Below are 13,344 nucleotides of genomic sequence, written 5' to 3'. Positions count from 1 at the left end.
GAAGTTTGAGAAATACTTTTCTAGTAGAGGAAAATTTCTGAAAGGCTTAAATTATTTTACTTCCCATAAATACCTATTGGTTTCCCATGGGGAAAGTGGGAGTTCTTTGAGGACAGAAACTTTGTCTAACACTCCTTGACATCCTCAGGGTTTGGTATAGTCTTTGACACACAGAAGATGATACCCAATAAATGTTGAATACATGAATGGGCACATAGTTCTGTCTGCCCCTTCATGAATGAAGACTCTCAATGGTCACATAAAGTGAAGGGTTCTGATAGACGACCACTATCCAGTCCAAATAATTTAAAGTGATGTGTGCATCCTTTGGGTATTTGAAGCACAGAACTGTTTTATTTTCACATGTTAGGATCCTAACTGGTTTTCCTATCTGACTTTTAAAAATTACCTTGTTTGTTTTATTCTCCTCCTCCTCCTCCTCTTCCCCCCCTCCGCCTCTTCCCTCTCCCCCTCCCCCTGCTCCTCCCCCTCCCCCTCCTCCCTCCTCCCCCTCCTCCACCCTCCTCCCCCTCCTCCACCCTCCTCCGCCCTTATCCTCCCTCCTCCCTCTTCTTCCCTCATCCTCCTTCCTCCACCCTCTCCCCTCCTCCCTCCCTCCTCCCTCCTCCTCCTCCTTCTTCTTCTTCTTTGTAAAGTGAAAGCAAGTTCATTAAGAGAGTAAAAGAATAAAGAATGGCTACTCTGTAGGCAGAGCAGCCCCAGGCCTCCTGGTTGCCCATTTTCAAGGGGCAAAATTTCAAAATTTTTTGATTTTGTGCTACACGAGTGGCGGATTATTTGTGAGTTTTCTGGGAGAGGGGCGGGCTTTGACTGTGATACGGAAAATTATATGGAATGGAGCAAAATTACAAATAAGATCGTGGTATTTGGCACGTGGTACCCTTTTCCTCACATACTCTTTGCCATCCCCACTTAAGTTCATTTCATTTCTTTAACTGGCCAAGTTTCCTCAATCCAGAGAAGTCTCTGCTTATCTGTCAACTCCTCAAAGAGCCTTCTTTTCTAAAATGATGATTCCACTCCTCCTCTTTCAATCCCCGTTGCCTCCCTCTGCTTTAAGTAAATACCCACTAATGCCCAGGACCTCAAGCCCGGGACCTTCATAGTACTTACATGATGTTATTGTCCCCCTTCTCCACTTCCCAGCCCTTATTTGGCTGGGACTTTAACTCTTTCACCACAGTCCCTATTATAGTGCCTGTTGCACCACAAGACCTCAATAAATAAATATTCTTTGAATGAATTAATTAATGAATAAAAAATGAGTGATTATGTTGTTTATATGGTGACATGACTGGGCATGGAGGAGTTAATGACAGGAGCTAATTACAGTTAATTGCACCTATCTACTCAGCAAATATTTTCTGAATAATTCCTGTGTGGACAACAGAGAAATAAGATATGGAAAGCAGACAGGGTGATGGAAGAGACCAAATATGAAAATGGATTATAAGGTCACATGGTGAGTTGTACACAGTTGCATAGATGATGTGCCATAGGACCCAGGAGAAGGGAGTTACTCTTTCTGCCTGGGGCGTCAAGAAAAGCTTCAGGTGGAAGGACAATGAGAATTTGCTAGGTAGAAGAAGTGAGGATGAACAGGAAAGGACACAGTGTGTTTTGGGAACAGTAAAAATCAGAGGATGGGTATTTGGTTCAGGAGTGACAGGAAATGAGACCAATTGGCTGGGCCAGCTGGAGTGGGGTACACTTTCAATGAGGAGACTAAGGACTGTGGATTCTACTACAGTGTGTTACCTGGAAGATGATACCATCAGATTTAGGTTTTTGTTTTTACACCTCATATGCTGCTGTGTGGCTGGGCCAGATGTTAAGGAAGAGGTTGTAGTAATGTAGTGAAGAAGAAAGGGGGATATATGTTTGAGAGAGAAGGAAAGAGAGAGGGTGGGGCTTGAAGGTCCTGAATATTAGTAGGAAAATATGTGTATTACTTACAATTTGTGAAGAGGCTGAAAAGATTTAAGAAAAAGATTTGTAGGCTGCCAATAGAGTGATCATTATCCTTCAATCAGTTTCCAAAGCTTATCAGCTACAAAGGGCCTGTGGTCAGCCTTGGCCTCCATGCCTTCCTCCCTGCTGTCCCCAAGAATCCCCAGTGCGGTGAGTAGGACCGTCAGAATCTCTGTTCCCCGCTCTGCCAATGCATGAATCCCCACACCTTTTTGGTGAAAACTAAGCAAATCCATCACTGAAAGATGTCAGAGCTTCTTGGGCTCCTTGTCATCTGGAGGTAATGGAGGTCACATGTCAGGTTTTGGGAAAAAGGCAGAGTGCAAAGTTCTGGGCGGGACAGGGTCTGGGGCCACTTCCTGTCACTGGAAGGTGGGGAAGGCTGAAGAAGAACAATTTCTGGTGAAGGCAAATGGTTTGGAAATGATAATCTGGTCAGTTTCTTATTCCAGTGGTATATGGGTCAGAAAGATCACAGCTTAACAGTTTGTAGAAGACGGTTTGGGTGCAGACAAACCCTGCTCATCTGGGAAGGAATTGTGTCCCAGCAAGAGAAAGCCGGCTCACACTTGGTTGTTCCGAAGCTGATTATTAGCCGTGATTACCTGCACTTTCTATTTTCTTCTGCTACCACCCAACTTTGGACCACTTTTCTGCTTATTAGCACTTGCATCTGAATATTGGCAAAGAGGAAAAGAGAGATGAAGAAGCTCCATGTAATTTTGCTTTCTGTTAGCAGCTCTATTAAAAGAATAGTGAAGGAACCAATAGAATTAAAGCAGATTGAAACCATTGGCTAAAAAGTTTGATTTTCATCTACCCTGTTTCACATTGCCATTGATAATCATTAAATTTAGTGCAGCAAAGACTTAAGAGAGCCTTGCTTTATGGGCAGAGAACAGAGATTTCAGAAGATTTTAATTTTCCCAAATCCATTCAATCAGTAAGAGGCAAAACCAGGTCTCAAACCAAAGTCTTCCAATTTATAATTTACATGGTACTTGTTGCCTCACTATATCGTATTTTGTCTCAATAAGATTCATTTTGGCCTTCCTCTTAAATATATACAGGCAAAATAATACATAATGAAATGAAAAGAATATTGGATTTTGATTCAGAACACCTAAGTTTTTCCCTTACTTTCTCTCTTTTCTTCCCTTATAAGCAAGATAGTGATAATTCCTGCCTTGCCTGCTTCACAGATTTACTCTCAATACCAAAGGAATAATACAGGTGAAAATGCCTTCTCTGCTGCAAGGTGCTATAAAAATGCCATGAATGTGTTTACATACAATTCCACACATTTGAACAGAGCTAGTCAGAATTATTTGTTATTATGTCATATATCTACCAGTTGTAATAACATGGCATGAATTTAAAGGATTCTTTATATTTTGCAGTATTGAGAAAATTCTGAGAAATTAGAAATGTATCAGTAATAACTGATACAGCTTTTGAAGAGAAGAAAATACTTTTTTATTTGCAGGGGTTAGGATTATCTTCCTGGAAACTTTAAGAGAATCAACAGAAAACATTAAAAAATAAGGAGTATAAGAAAGTTCAATAATTTGGAAATTTCGATAAAAGTTTTTTTCCTTATCTTGGAAAACATGTGAAAAGAACACATACAATAGAAAACAAAAACACACATTTCTATTTCTGAAAATGAGGAGACAAGTTTCCAGGTACCTAAAGACTGTTAAAAGCTGTCAAGTTCTTGCACAATCTTGGTGGAAGAAACATGGAGAGATGTGGAAAATGGAGAGGTTATGAGCAAGGGTGATACGATTTTATGCCCAGCAAAAGTATTCTTCAAAACTGAGGATAAAATGAGTTCACTTTCAGACAAATAAGAAGTGCATATGTTCACTGTCAGCAGATTCATATTAGAAGAAACACTAAAAGGTGAGTTTCAGGCAGGAGAAAAATGAAACCTGATGAAAGTTTGTAGATATAGCAAGGAGTGAGGAGTAATTAAAAGGGTAAATATGTGGTTTAAATCAATGTTGACTTTATTACATAATAAATGTAAATGTCTTATGGATTTTAGGATATGTAGTGGAAACTAAAATATAGTAGATTATATTACACTATAATAAATCAAAGAAGTACCTTGTAATCTCTAAGGTAACTGCCGAAAAAGAATAGAAGGATATATAACTTAAGCTAATAGAGGAGAAAAAGGAAACTATGGGAAAAACACAATCAATCCAAATGAAGGTCAGATGGGAAAAAGAACTGATTGTACGTTAGGACAAATGGAGGGCAAATATTAAATTGATAGCATTATGCCACTATAAATCATTAATTATATCAAATTAAAATTGACTAAATGCTTCAATTAAAACAGTGCTAGACTAAATAAAATACAATATACAAGCACATGGTGCTTCAAAAGACAAATACTTGTAAAGCTATGGAAACACTGAAAGTGATGAAAAAAAATATATTTTAAATACTAACCAAAAGAAAGCCAGCAAAGCTATATTTATACACACAAAGGAGACATTAAGGCAATGCCTTAGGAGAACTGGAGAGATATCTTATAATGATAAAAAGTTCAGTTAAGCGGGGAAATATAATAATTCTAAATCTGTATGCAGTTAATAACATAGCCTAAAAATAAAGAATTGACAACATAATATGGAATAGACAAATCACAATCATCTTTGGAGATTTTAACATACCCCTGTCAATAATTCATGGAACAGGCAGATATAATATTGGTAAGAATATAGACAATATGAGCAATATGACTAACAAACATGACCTAATTGGTGTATATGGGACATTGTATCCAACAACATTCTTTGATCCTAACAGCTTTATTCATAATGGCCCCAAACTGGAAAGAACTCAAATGTCCATCAAGAGGTGAGAGAATAAACAAATTGTGGCATATTCATTGCTATGTGGCACGTTGGAATACAACTCAGTGATTAAAAGAAATTACTGATGCATCCAACAACATAGATAACTCTCAAAAGTATTATGCTAAGTTAAAGAAGCCAGGCAGAAAAGTTATATACTGTATGATTTTTTTTTTTTTTTTGAGATGGAGTTTTGCTCTTGTCACCCAGCCTGGAGTGCAGTGGTGCAACCTGGGCTCACTGCAACCTCCGCCTATTGAGTTCCATTGATTCTCCTGCCTCAGCCTCCTGAGGAGCTGGGATTACAGGCGCCTACCACCATGCCCAGCAAATTTTTGTATTTTTAGTAGGGATGGGATTTTGCCATGTTGGCTGGGCTAGTCTCGAAATCCTGACCTCAGGTGATCTGCCTGCCTTGGCCTCCCACAGTGCTGGTATTACAGGCATGAGCCACCGCTACCCACACTGTATGATTTAATTATGAAATTCCAGAAAAGAAAGCACTATGGTGATTAAAAAAAAAAAAAAAAAGCAAATCGGTGTTTGCCAGAGGCCAGGGGTAGGGTGAAAGGATTGCCTGCAAAGTGAAATGAGGGGAATATTGGAGATGATAATAATAATTTTATATCATGATCATTTCATTTTACAACACTGTATACATGTGTCAAAATTTATTGACTTGTAACACTAAAATTGGTAAAATTTATTTTGTGTAAATTATATCACAATAAAACTAATGAAAAAGATAGAAACATCTTTTAATATTGATGTGGAAATATCTTCAAGATATATTGGTAAATGAAAAGTGCACAGTGCATAAAATGTTCATAGTATGTACCTTTTTTGGAAAACATAGTAGCATGTGTCTTATGTACACATTTTTCTCATTTTATTTATTTTTTTCTCAGAATCTTTCCACTTCCTTTTCCACTCCTGTTTTCTGTCTCCTTCCTTCCTCATCCTGTTTTCCTTCTATCAGGTCGTTATACACTCTCTTCTAGGATTGCTGGACTTCATGTTAGCTGCATGATTCCACCTTGAAATCAAATCTGCTCTCCTGGCCATTTCTTCTACACCTTAATCCCACTATCTAATTCTTCAGTGCCAAGAAGCCCCATCTGATCATACCTTTGTATAATTTTTTTTTTTTTTGTGGTGCTTCCATAGCATACAAGATTGTTCTGAAACCCTTAGAATGCCCCAGAAAGGGCTGCAGAAGCAGGCACAAACTTAGTTTTTGTACCTTCATTTCTTCTCTTGCCTTCCAAACGGCCTGTGCTTTAGTCACATTAAACCACTTCATTTTTCCTTGGGCATCATGTACTTTGTGACCTCAGACGTTTGCAAATACATCTCCTTAGGCCATTTCTACTACCTTTCTTTTTTCTTTTCTTTACTTGGCAAACAATTAAACTGGACAGACCAGATCAAATATTACCTTTTCTGTGAAAATTCATTTTTTTTACTCTTCCTCTCCTGTGGTGCCTTAGTATTTGAAAATACTTTGCCTTTGTGAAATTGACATATGATTATTATTCTCTAAAAAAGTAAACATTCCAGATAGGGATAAAGATGACCTAAAAATCACGTAGATTACCTCTACTTGCAGCTGTCTGTATGTATAGATACCTTTGTATAAATTTTACAGCCACATACAAATGGGATCCTTCTGTGATGCACTCAATCGTCTGTTTCTTTTCACTCACCGTTATGTCACAGGTACCTTTTGGTGTTGACAGAAAAAGACTTACGTGTCATTTTTACTGGCTGCATAGCATTCTGTTTTGCATATTATTTCCTGAACTAGTTTCCTATGAATGTCCGTTTAAGTCATTTCCAGTTGTTTGAGTTAGTATAAATGATGTCACAATGATTACTCCACTGTGTTTGAAAATATCCTGATGAATGTCCCTGATCACATTGGATTGCAATTATCTGCGTGCCTTTCTCTCCTACCAGACTGTTATTAGTTTCCTGAGGGCAAAAATCCATTATTTATCTTGTAATCTACAGAACCCTGAAGAGTGCCAGTAGGAGCTTAATATATATTGTTGAAAGAAAGAGGGAATAAATGAATGGATGTTTATATAGTTGGGTACACATGTTTATCATCACACATGTCTTCAGTTTTTACTCAACTTTTCATTGGCCTAAAGGCCTGCTATCTCTTAGGCATTATTCAATCCCCTACTTGTTCCTAATCTCTTTTTACAGATGTCACTACCACTATAAATTCAATATGTAGCTTTAAGAATTAAAATCTGTCCAAACCATGACTCCCCCATAGACTATGGTGGTCTCTGAAACATATTTTATTAATTGCAGAAAAAAATAAATGCAAATATCTAGCACTTTTTGCCTGACCCTAAGCAGACATGAGTTACTAAGACTGAGATTGTCAATTGCAAGAAAAAACCACATGGTATGTGTGGTGCATACTATTTACAGCTGTTGTCCATTATAAGTTCTCTGGAGTACCATTTGCTGCTACAGCTGAATGGTCTTTTAAGTTTAACTTACCAACATGACTGCAAAATTGTCTTAAATCACAGAGGGGAAGAGAGGAAAGCCAACCAGAACTGGCTAAAATACTGCTTATGTCTTCATGAGAATCCATCGTTGTGTGCATTTGATTCTTCAGGATACTAGAACAGCCTGCAAGGTCTTGTGGTGTATTACAATACAGTAGATTATCAACTTGACTCTCCAATGGAAAGAAACACATTGTTGATGGCTCTCTATTAGAGCTTGCATTTGGCTTATTGATTAATGTACTGCGTTGTACTGGGTATATCAGGCAATGGAAGCCAACTGGCCCAGACAATGGAAGTGTTTTGTTAGTGTCAAAAATTTACAAGAGCTTAAGCCATTTTTTATTTCTTCTTGCTGAGCTGAAAGCACTTACTATTGTTGACCAATATGCTGCAAATGAACATAGTTCAAAAATCACAAAGAGAGTGATATGGAATTATAGAACTGAAAATAGGATACTGATTGGGTACAAATTCATCAAGGCTCTTTATTTCGAAACAAGCTTTTTATTGGCGTGCCAACACAGCTTGCTTTGGAAAAAGCGAAACCAACTGTGAGCAAATGATATAGTAGGAAAGTTGACCTCCAGTTAATTTCAGTTGTGCCCAGCTAGCTAACTGTACATCTCCTTCTTTCCAACATTTTTTTTTAAGAAAATTTCAGTTAGTGAGTCATTAGTCCTATGTGCAGAACACCTAATCTGCTATGGACTGAATATGTATGTCCTCCCAAAATTCTATGTTGAAATCCTAATTCCCAAAGTGACGGTGTTAGAAGGTGGAGCCTTTGGAAGTTGATTAGATCTTGAGGGTAGTGCCCTCATAAATGGGATTAGTACTTTAAGAAAAGAGGCTTGCGGGAACTCAGTTGTCCCTTCCACATGTGAAGACACAGTAAAAAGAAAGTCATCTAAGAAACAGAAGGCGGGGCCTCACCAGACACAGAATTTGCTGGCACCTTAATCATAGATTTCTTGGCCTCCAGAACTGTAAAAAAGAAACTTCAGTTGTTTATAAGCCACCCAGTCTATGATATTCTGCTATGGAAGCCTGGAAAAAGTAAGACAAATCCATTGCCCAGATTTTTTCAGAAACTTACATAACTCATCTCATGTTAAAAATGGTGAGGCTGGAATTTGAAACCTGGAAATATGGCTCCTAAAGTTGTTCTCTAATTCACTACGCTGTACTGTCCCTGATTGGGTAAATGTGTCATCTACAATAATTTCAGAATTCGTTTTATAAAGCACAGCCTTTGGCATATATTTCTTCTGATGAAAATTCATCATCTCCCTTTTTCTTAAGATATTGGTTCTCAATTATTCTTTTCTAAAACACGCATGTCAAATATCGTTCTCTCTACAACTATTTCACTCTTTTCACCACAATCTAGAAAGCACACATGAATGCATGTCATTCAAGGTAATATTATTATAGGGATGACTTTAAACCTGATCTTACATTGAGTTTAACAGGATGTAGCAAAAACATGAGTACAGTGGCCTAACCAAATAGTGGTTTACTGTTCTCAAACATCCAGAAGTAACGATGGTGAAAATGTGGTATAGCTGCTTAAGGAACTTGCCAAGAACCCTGGCTCGCTCTACTTTTATAGTCACCATCTTTAGCATGTGACTTTGATTCTCAAGTTTGCTTTCTCATCTGAAGGTATCACATCTATGTGCAAAACTGGAGGAACAAGAAGGGCAAAAGACAAGACACAAAAACCAAGTAGGCATTTACCAGATGAAACTGTCCCCTTTAATTAGTTTTCCAGAAGGACTCACACTCCAGTAACATTTAAATCTCACTGGACACAACTGTGTCACATGGCTACTCCTACCTACAAAAGGATCCATGAAGCTAGTATTTTAATATGGGCGAATTCCTTCCCCTTCTAAAATCAGGGCTCTGGTAATAAGAAAGAAAGGGAGAAAGCCTAGTGGGCAGGTGACCGGCAGTTTGTGCCATGTATGTAATATCATAAGCAAACACTTGCACTTTTATTGGTAACTGATGACTCTGCAATATACTCTGTTACTTATCACAGGATATCAGTGAGACACTGACTCTATGGTTGAGAATGTCTGATCTACAGGTTGAAGTCCAAATCCCTCAACAAAATATGTAAGAAAGGATCTTACCAGTTTAATATTAGCCTACTTTTTAAAATTTATGTTCCACCATCACTAGCCCTTTGCTTGAGCCACATGTAACTTGTCTTTATTTTTTAATTCATCAACTTTTGCACCACTGGTTTTGACATATGTCCCTTTCTTTGTTCAGAAGACCCTCGTCACCGTCTCCATCTGGTAAATAATATTTATTCTGCAAGATCCAGTGTGAATACCATCACATCTCTGGAAATGGCCTTACCTCTTTCAGTCATACCTATTTTGGTGTTTTGTATACACCTCCATTAGCTCACTTGTAATTATTTTCTTTCGTATTTGTCACTACTGACAAATGCTATGGCCTCTTAGAAAACAAGGACTATAATTTATTCAACTTTTTCTACCCAGTGCTCCTGCAGTTCTTGGAATATGCTCAAGACACCTGCTTAAGGGAAAATATAGCTGAGTGTTACGTCCAGTGTTTAGGTGACCTACAAGGAGCTGAAGTGACTTAAATCTAGACCTCAGTGGATTAATGGCTGTCAGCAGAAATATGGAAGAGACAGATAGTCCTGAGTCTTTTTTTTTTTTTGGTCTTAGTTGATGATGATAACATAATTCAGTAATTTAAAATTGTTTTCTTTATATCTTCCATTGCCTATTCTTTAGCTCTGTTATCGAGATGCTCAATTTTTTCTTTCTTTGTGCACAATTTGAGACACAGTTTGTATCTTCAAAAAGGCTACTGCTTTTTAGATTCTATATGAGTATGATCATATCATGTTTGTCTTTCCATGTGTGTCTTATTTCACTTAACACAATGTCCTCCAGACTCATCCATGTTGCTGAAAATGATAGAATTCCATTTTTTTATGGATGAATAGTATTCCATTGTATCTATGTGTGTGTGTGTATATATATATATATAAAATCATATATATACACATATATGTGTGTGTGTATACATATATACACACACACATATATGTATATGTGTATACATATATATATACACACACACATATATGTATATGTGTATACATATATATATATATACACAGACATCAGTAAATGAGTCAAAACACATTTTCCACCTGAGTCCAGACATGGCTTTAGAATGCATTTCAGCACTATGATACTACAGCTATCTTCTATAAACAAAGGAGAGAAGACATTCCTATGTTTCCCTCATCAGTGCATTCTCCATAAAGACTGTTCATGTCAATACGCTACCTGTAACTGGGCAGAGAGTGTTTTCCTGACTCCCTTTGCAAAGTGAAGCAAGCATTGTGACTCCAAGATTGAGCTTCCAGGTATTTAGCTCTTCTGTCAAATCACTCTGAAGGATTGGGTTCAGTGTCTTACAGTCATGGAGTTCCAAAGACACTGCTTCTGTTACTTGCCTTCTATTTCTGCTAAGGAATGAGAGGGACCATCCCACCCACAGACTTTACAAATGAGGAGGGAGAGAGCTAACACATACTGAATGGCAGGCAATATAGTGAGTGCTTTATATTTACTTCTTTTTGTTTTTTATAACAACCACATAAGGTCAGTATTATTGTCCCCATTTTATAGATAGGAGATTGTCAAAGAAATTAATTTATTTTCCTGAGATCCCAGAGGTGGTGAGAGATGAAGATAATCAATCTCAGATCTGTGACATCCAGCATCATGCTGTTGAACTCTGGAGAATTAGTTATTTTATCAAGCAGATCTTGATAAAATCTGCTTCTTGGGTTCTTTTCATACCACCAAGTAGTTACATTTTTGATGACCGCCTTGAGCTGTACCTTCATACTTTCTTGAGTCTTGCAGACCACAGAGGCAGATGGAAAATGGGTAAATGTAGATCAGATATGTGTTAGAAGCAATCAATCTATTTAAAACCTCATGCCAATCATGTGAAAATCTGGTCCCCTGGAGACCATCTTGATGGAAATGGAAAGCAAATTTGGGTTTAATTTTCTTATGTCCTTTTTTCTGCAGGACATCGTCCATATCAGGTGATCACCGCTCGAGTTCATCCAGGAGAGAGCAATGCCAGTTGGGTGATGAAGGGTACCTTGGAGTTCCTGGTCAGCAGTGACCCTGTGGCTAGGCTCTTGAGGGAAAACTTCATCTTCAAGATCATACCCATGCTCAACCCAGATGGTGTCATCAACGGCAAGTATGTCAGGCACCTGGCTCAGCCAAACCTGCAGTTATGCTACCATAGTAACACTGTCATTTCACCAAGTGGGCATGATTGGAGAGGCCTCGGTACTCTGTCAAGAATAAACTCTTGGTTTTCTGTTTTCTGGTACAAATAACAACATACTTTCCATACACACTGATGTCAGTCTCATGGTTTCTTTGAATAGAAAGGTATAGAATTGAGGCCTAGGCAGGAGGATTGCTTGAGACCAGTAGTTCAAGACCAGTCTGAGCAACACAGTGAGACCCCATCTCTACAAAATAAATTAATTAAAAAATAGGAAGCTATAGAATCATAGGCAATTAATAGCTGAGGAAAAATCTAGCTTAACATTTTTCTTTTAAAAAGGAGGAAACTGGTGTCCAGGGTAATCAAATGACTTGTCCAAATCACATGGTGGCTTAATGACAAAGTCAGGGCTCAAACTGTGATTTCTTCAGAGTAAGACTAATGCTTTTATTTACTTATTAATGTTTACTACAGGGAAATCTTTATTCTCAATTAGCTATAACAGGATACAGCTATAAGAATGGTGTCCCTCTAGCTAAATAAAATGTCAGCTGAAAAACAGAAGGTTGAGGTCGTTCTTCTCTTTACCTAGCCCTTACAGAACTCTTTGAAATGTATGATGAGAAAGATGGCTCCTGTGCCTGGTGAGCTCTGTTGAAATGGACCACATTCTCAGAGTTTGTGAGCTGAGGCCCAGACATCAGATGAGGCACCCAAAGTCACACAGGTGGTGCATGAGGGTGACAGGATTAACATCCACAAAGACGTCTTTCAAACTTTGTGGGCAAAGGATAAAGCCACCCCTTGCCATGGTAATAGATGAATAGGAATGGACATTATATCCTATGAGAAAAAGAGAATACAAGATAAACCGAAAATATTGAAGGAAAAAAAATTCAAAATCTACAAATGGAAAATGTATTTTTAATAAAAATTAGTATCAAAGAAGCAAAAAAGTTTAGAAAACTATAAAATAGAGCAATATTAAAATTGTTAAATGAAAGAGACAAAATGAGAATTATAAAGAAATACAAAAACAAAAACTTCAAGGAGATAAAATGAAAATGACTTAAAATAAGTAAGAATGATGAAAGAAAGATGAAATAATTCACTTTTTAAGAAAAAATTTAAGTGTTAAACAGCCAAGAATAGACTAGCTTCAAAAGATAAGCACCAAAGATAGGTAAGTTGCAAAGATTAAAAGTATGAAGATGATAAATTACAAAAAGATGAAAAGCATAAATTCCAAATGATGAAATGTGTTAAACCAGGTTAAAGGAAAGCAAATAAAAGCTACAGACTGTAAAAATAAAATTTCAGTACACACGCACACACACACTCACACACACACACACACAGAGAGAGAGAGAGAGAAAGGAAAGACACCCATGTACCCATGTGTTCCTCAAAGGTGAGCTCCTCCCAGCTTAGCAGTTGCCAGACTTCATTTTATTTACTTTTTATTTTATTTTATTTTATTATTATACTTTAGGTTTTAGGGTACATGTGCACAATGTGCAGGTTTGTTACATATGTATCCATGTGCCATGTTGGTTTGCTGCACCAATTAACTCGTCATTTAGCATTAGGTGTATCTCCTAATGCTGTCCCTCCCCCTCCCCCCACCCCAC

At 37.6% G+C, this 13,344-nt stretch overlaps 1 protein-coding gene across 1 annotated transcript in view; it reads left to right on the top strand.

The window, feature by feature from the left end:
* The window catches only part of AGBL1 (AGBL carboxypeptidase 1), an 825,749-nt gene that overhangs the window by 305,592 nt on the left and 506,813 nt on the right, over positions 1–13,344 (top strand). Inside the window, exon 18 of the mRNA XM_058427563.1 lies at positions 11,497–11,677. Coding sequence (XP_058283546.1) covers positions 11,497–11,677 — 181 coding nt within the window. The remainder of the gene's footprint in view (positions 1–11,496; positions 11,678–13,344) is intronic.

The sequence above is a fragment of the Hylobates moloch genome, unplaced genomic scaffold, assembly GCF_009828535.3.
Source record: "Hylobates moloch isolate HMO894 unplaced genomic scaffold, HMol_V3 SCAFFOLD_14, whole genome shotgun sequence".
Classification (NCBI taxonomy): domain Eukaryota; kingdom Metazoa; phylum Chordata; class Mammalia; order Primates; family Hylobatidae; genus Hylobates; species Hylobates moloch.
The sequence above is the reverse complement of the archived record's forward strand: the minus strand, read 5'-3'. Positions and strand labels throughout refer to the sequence as shown.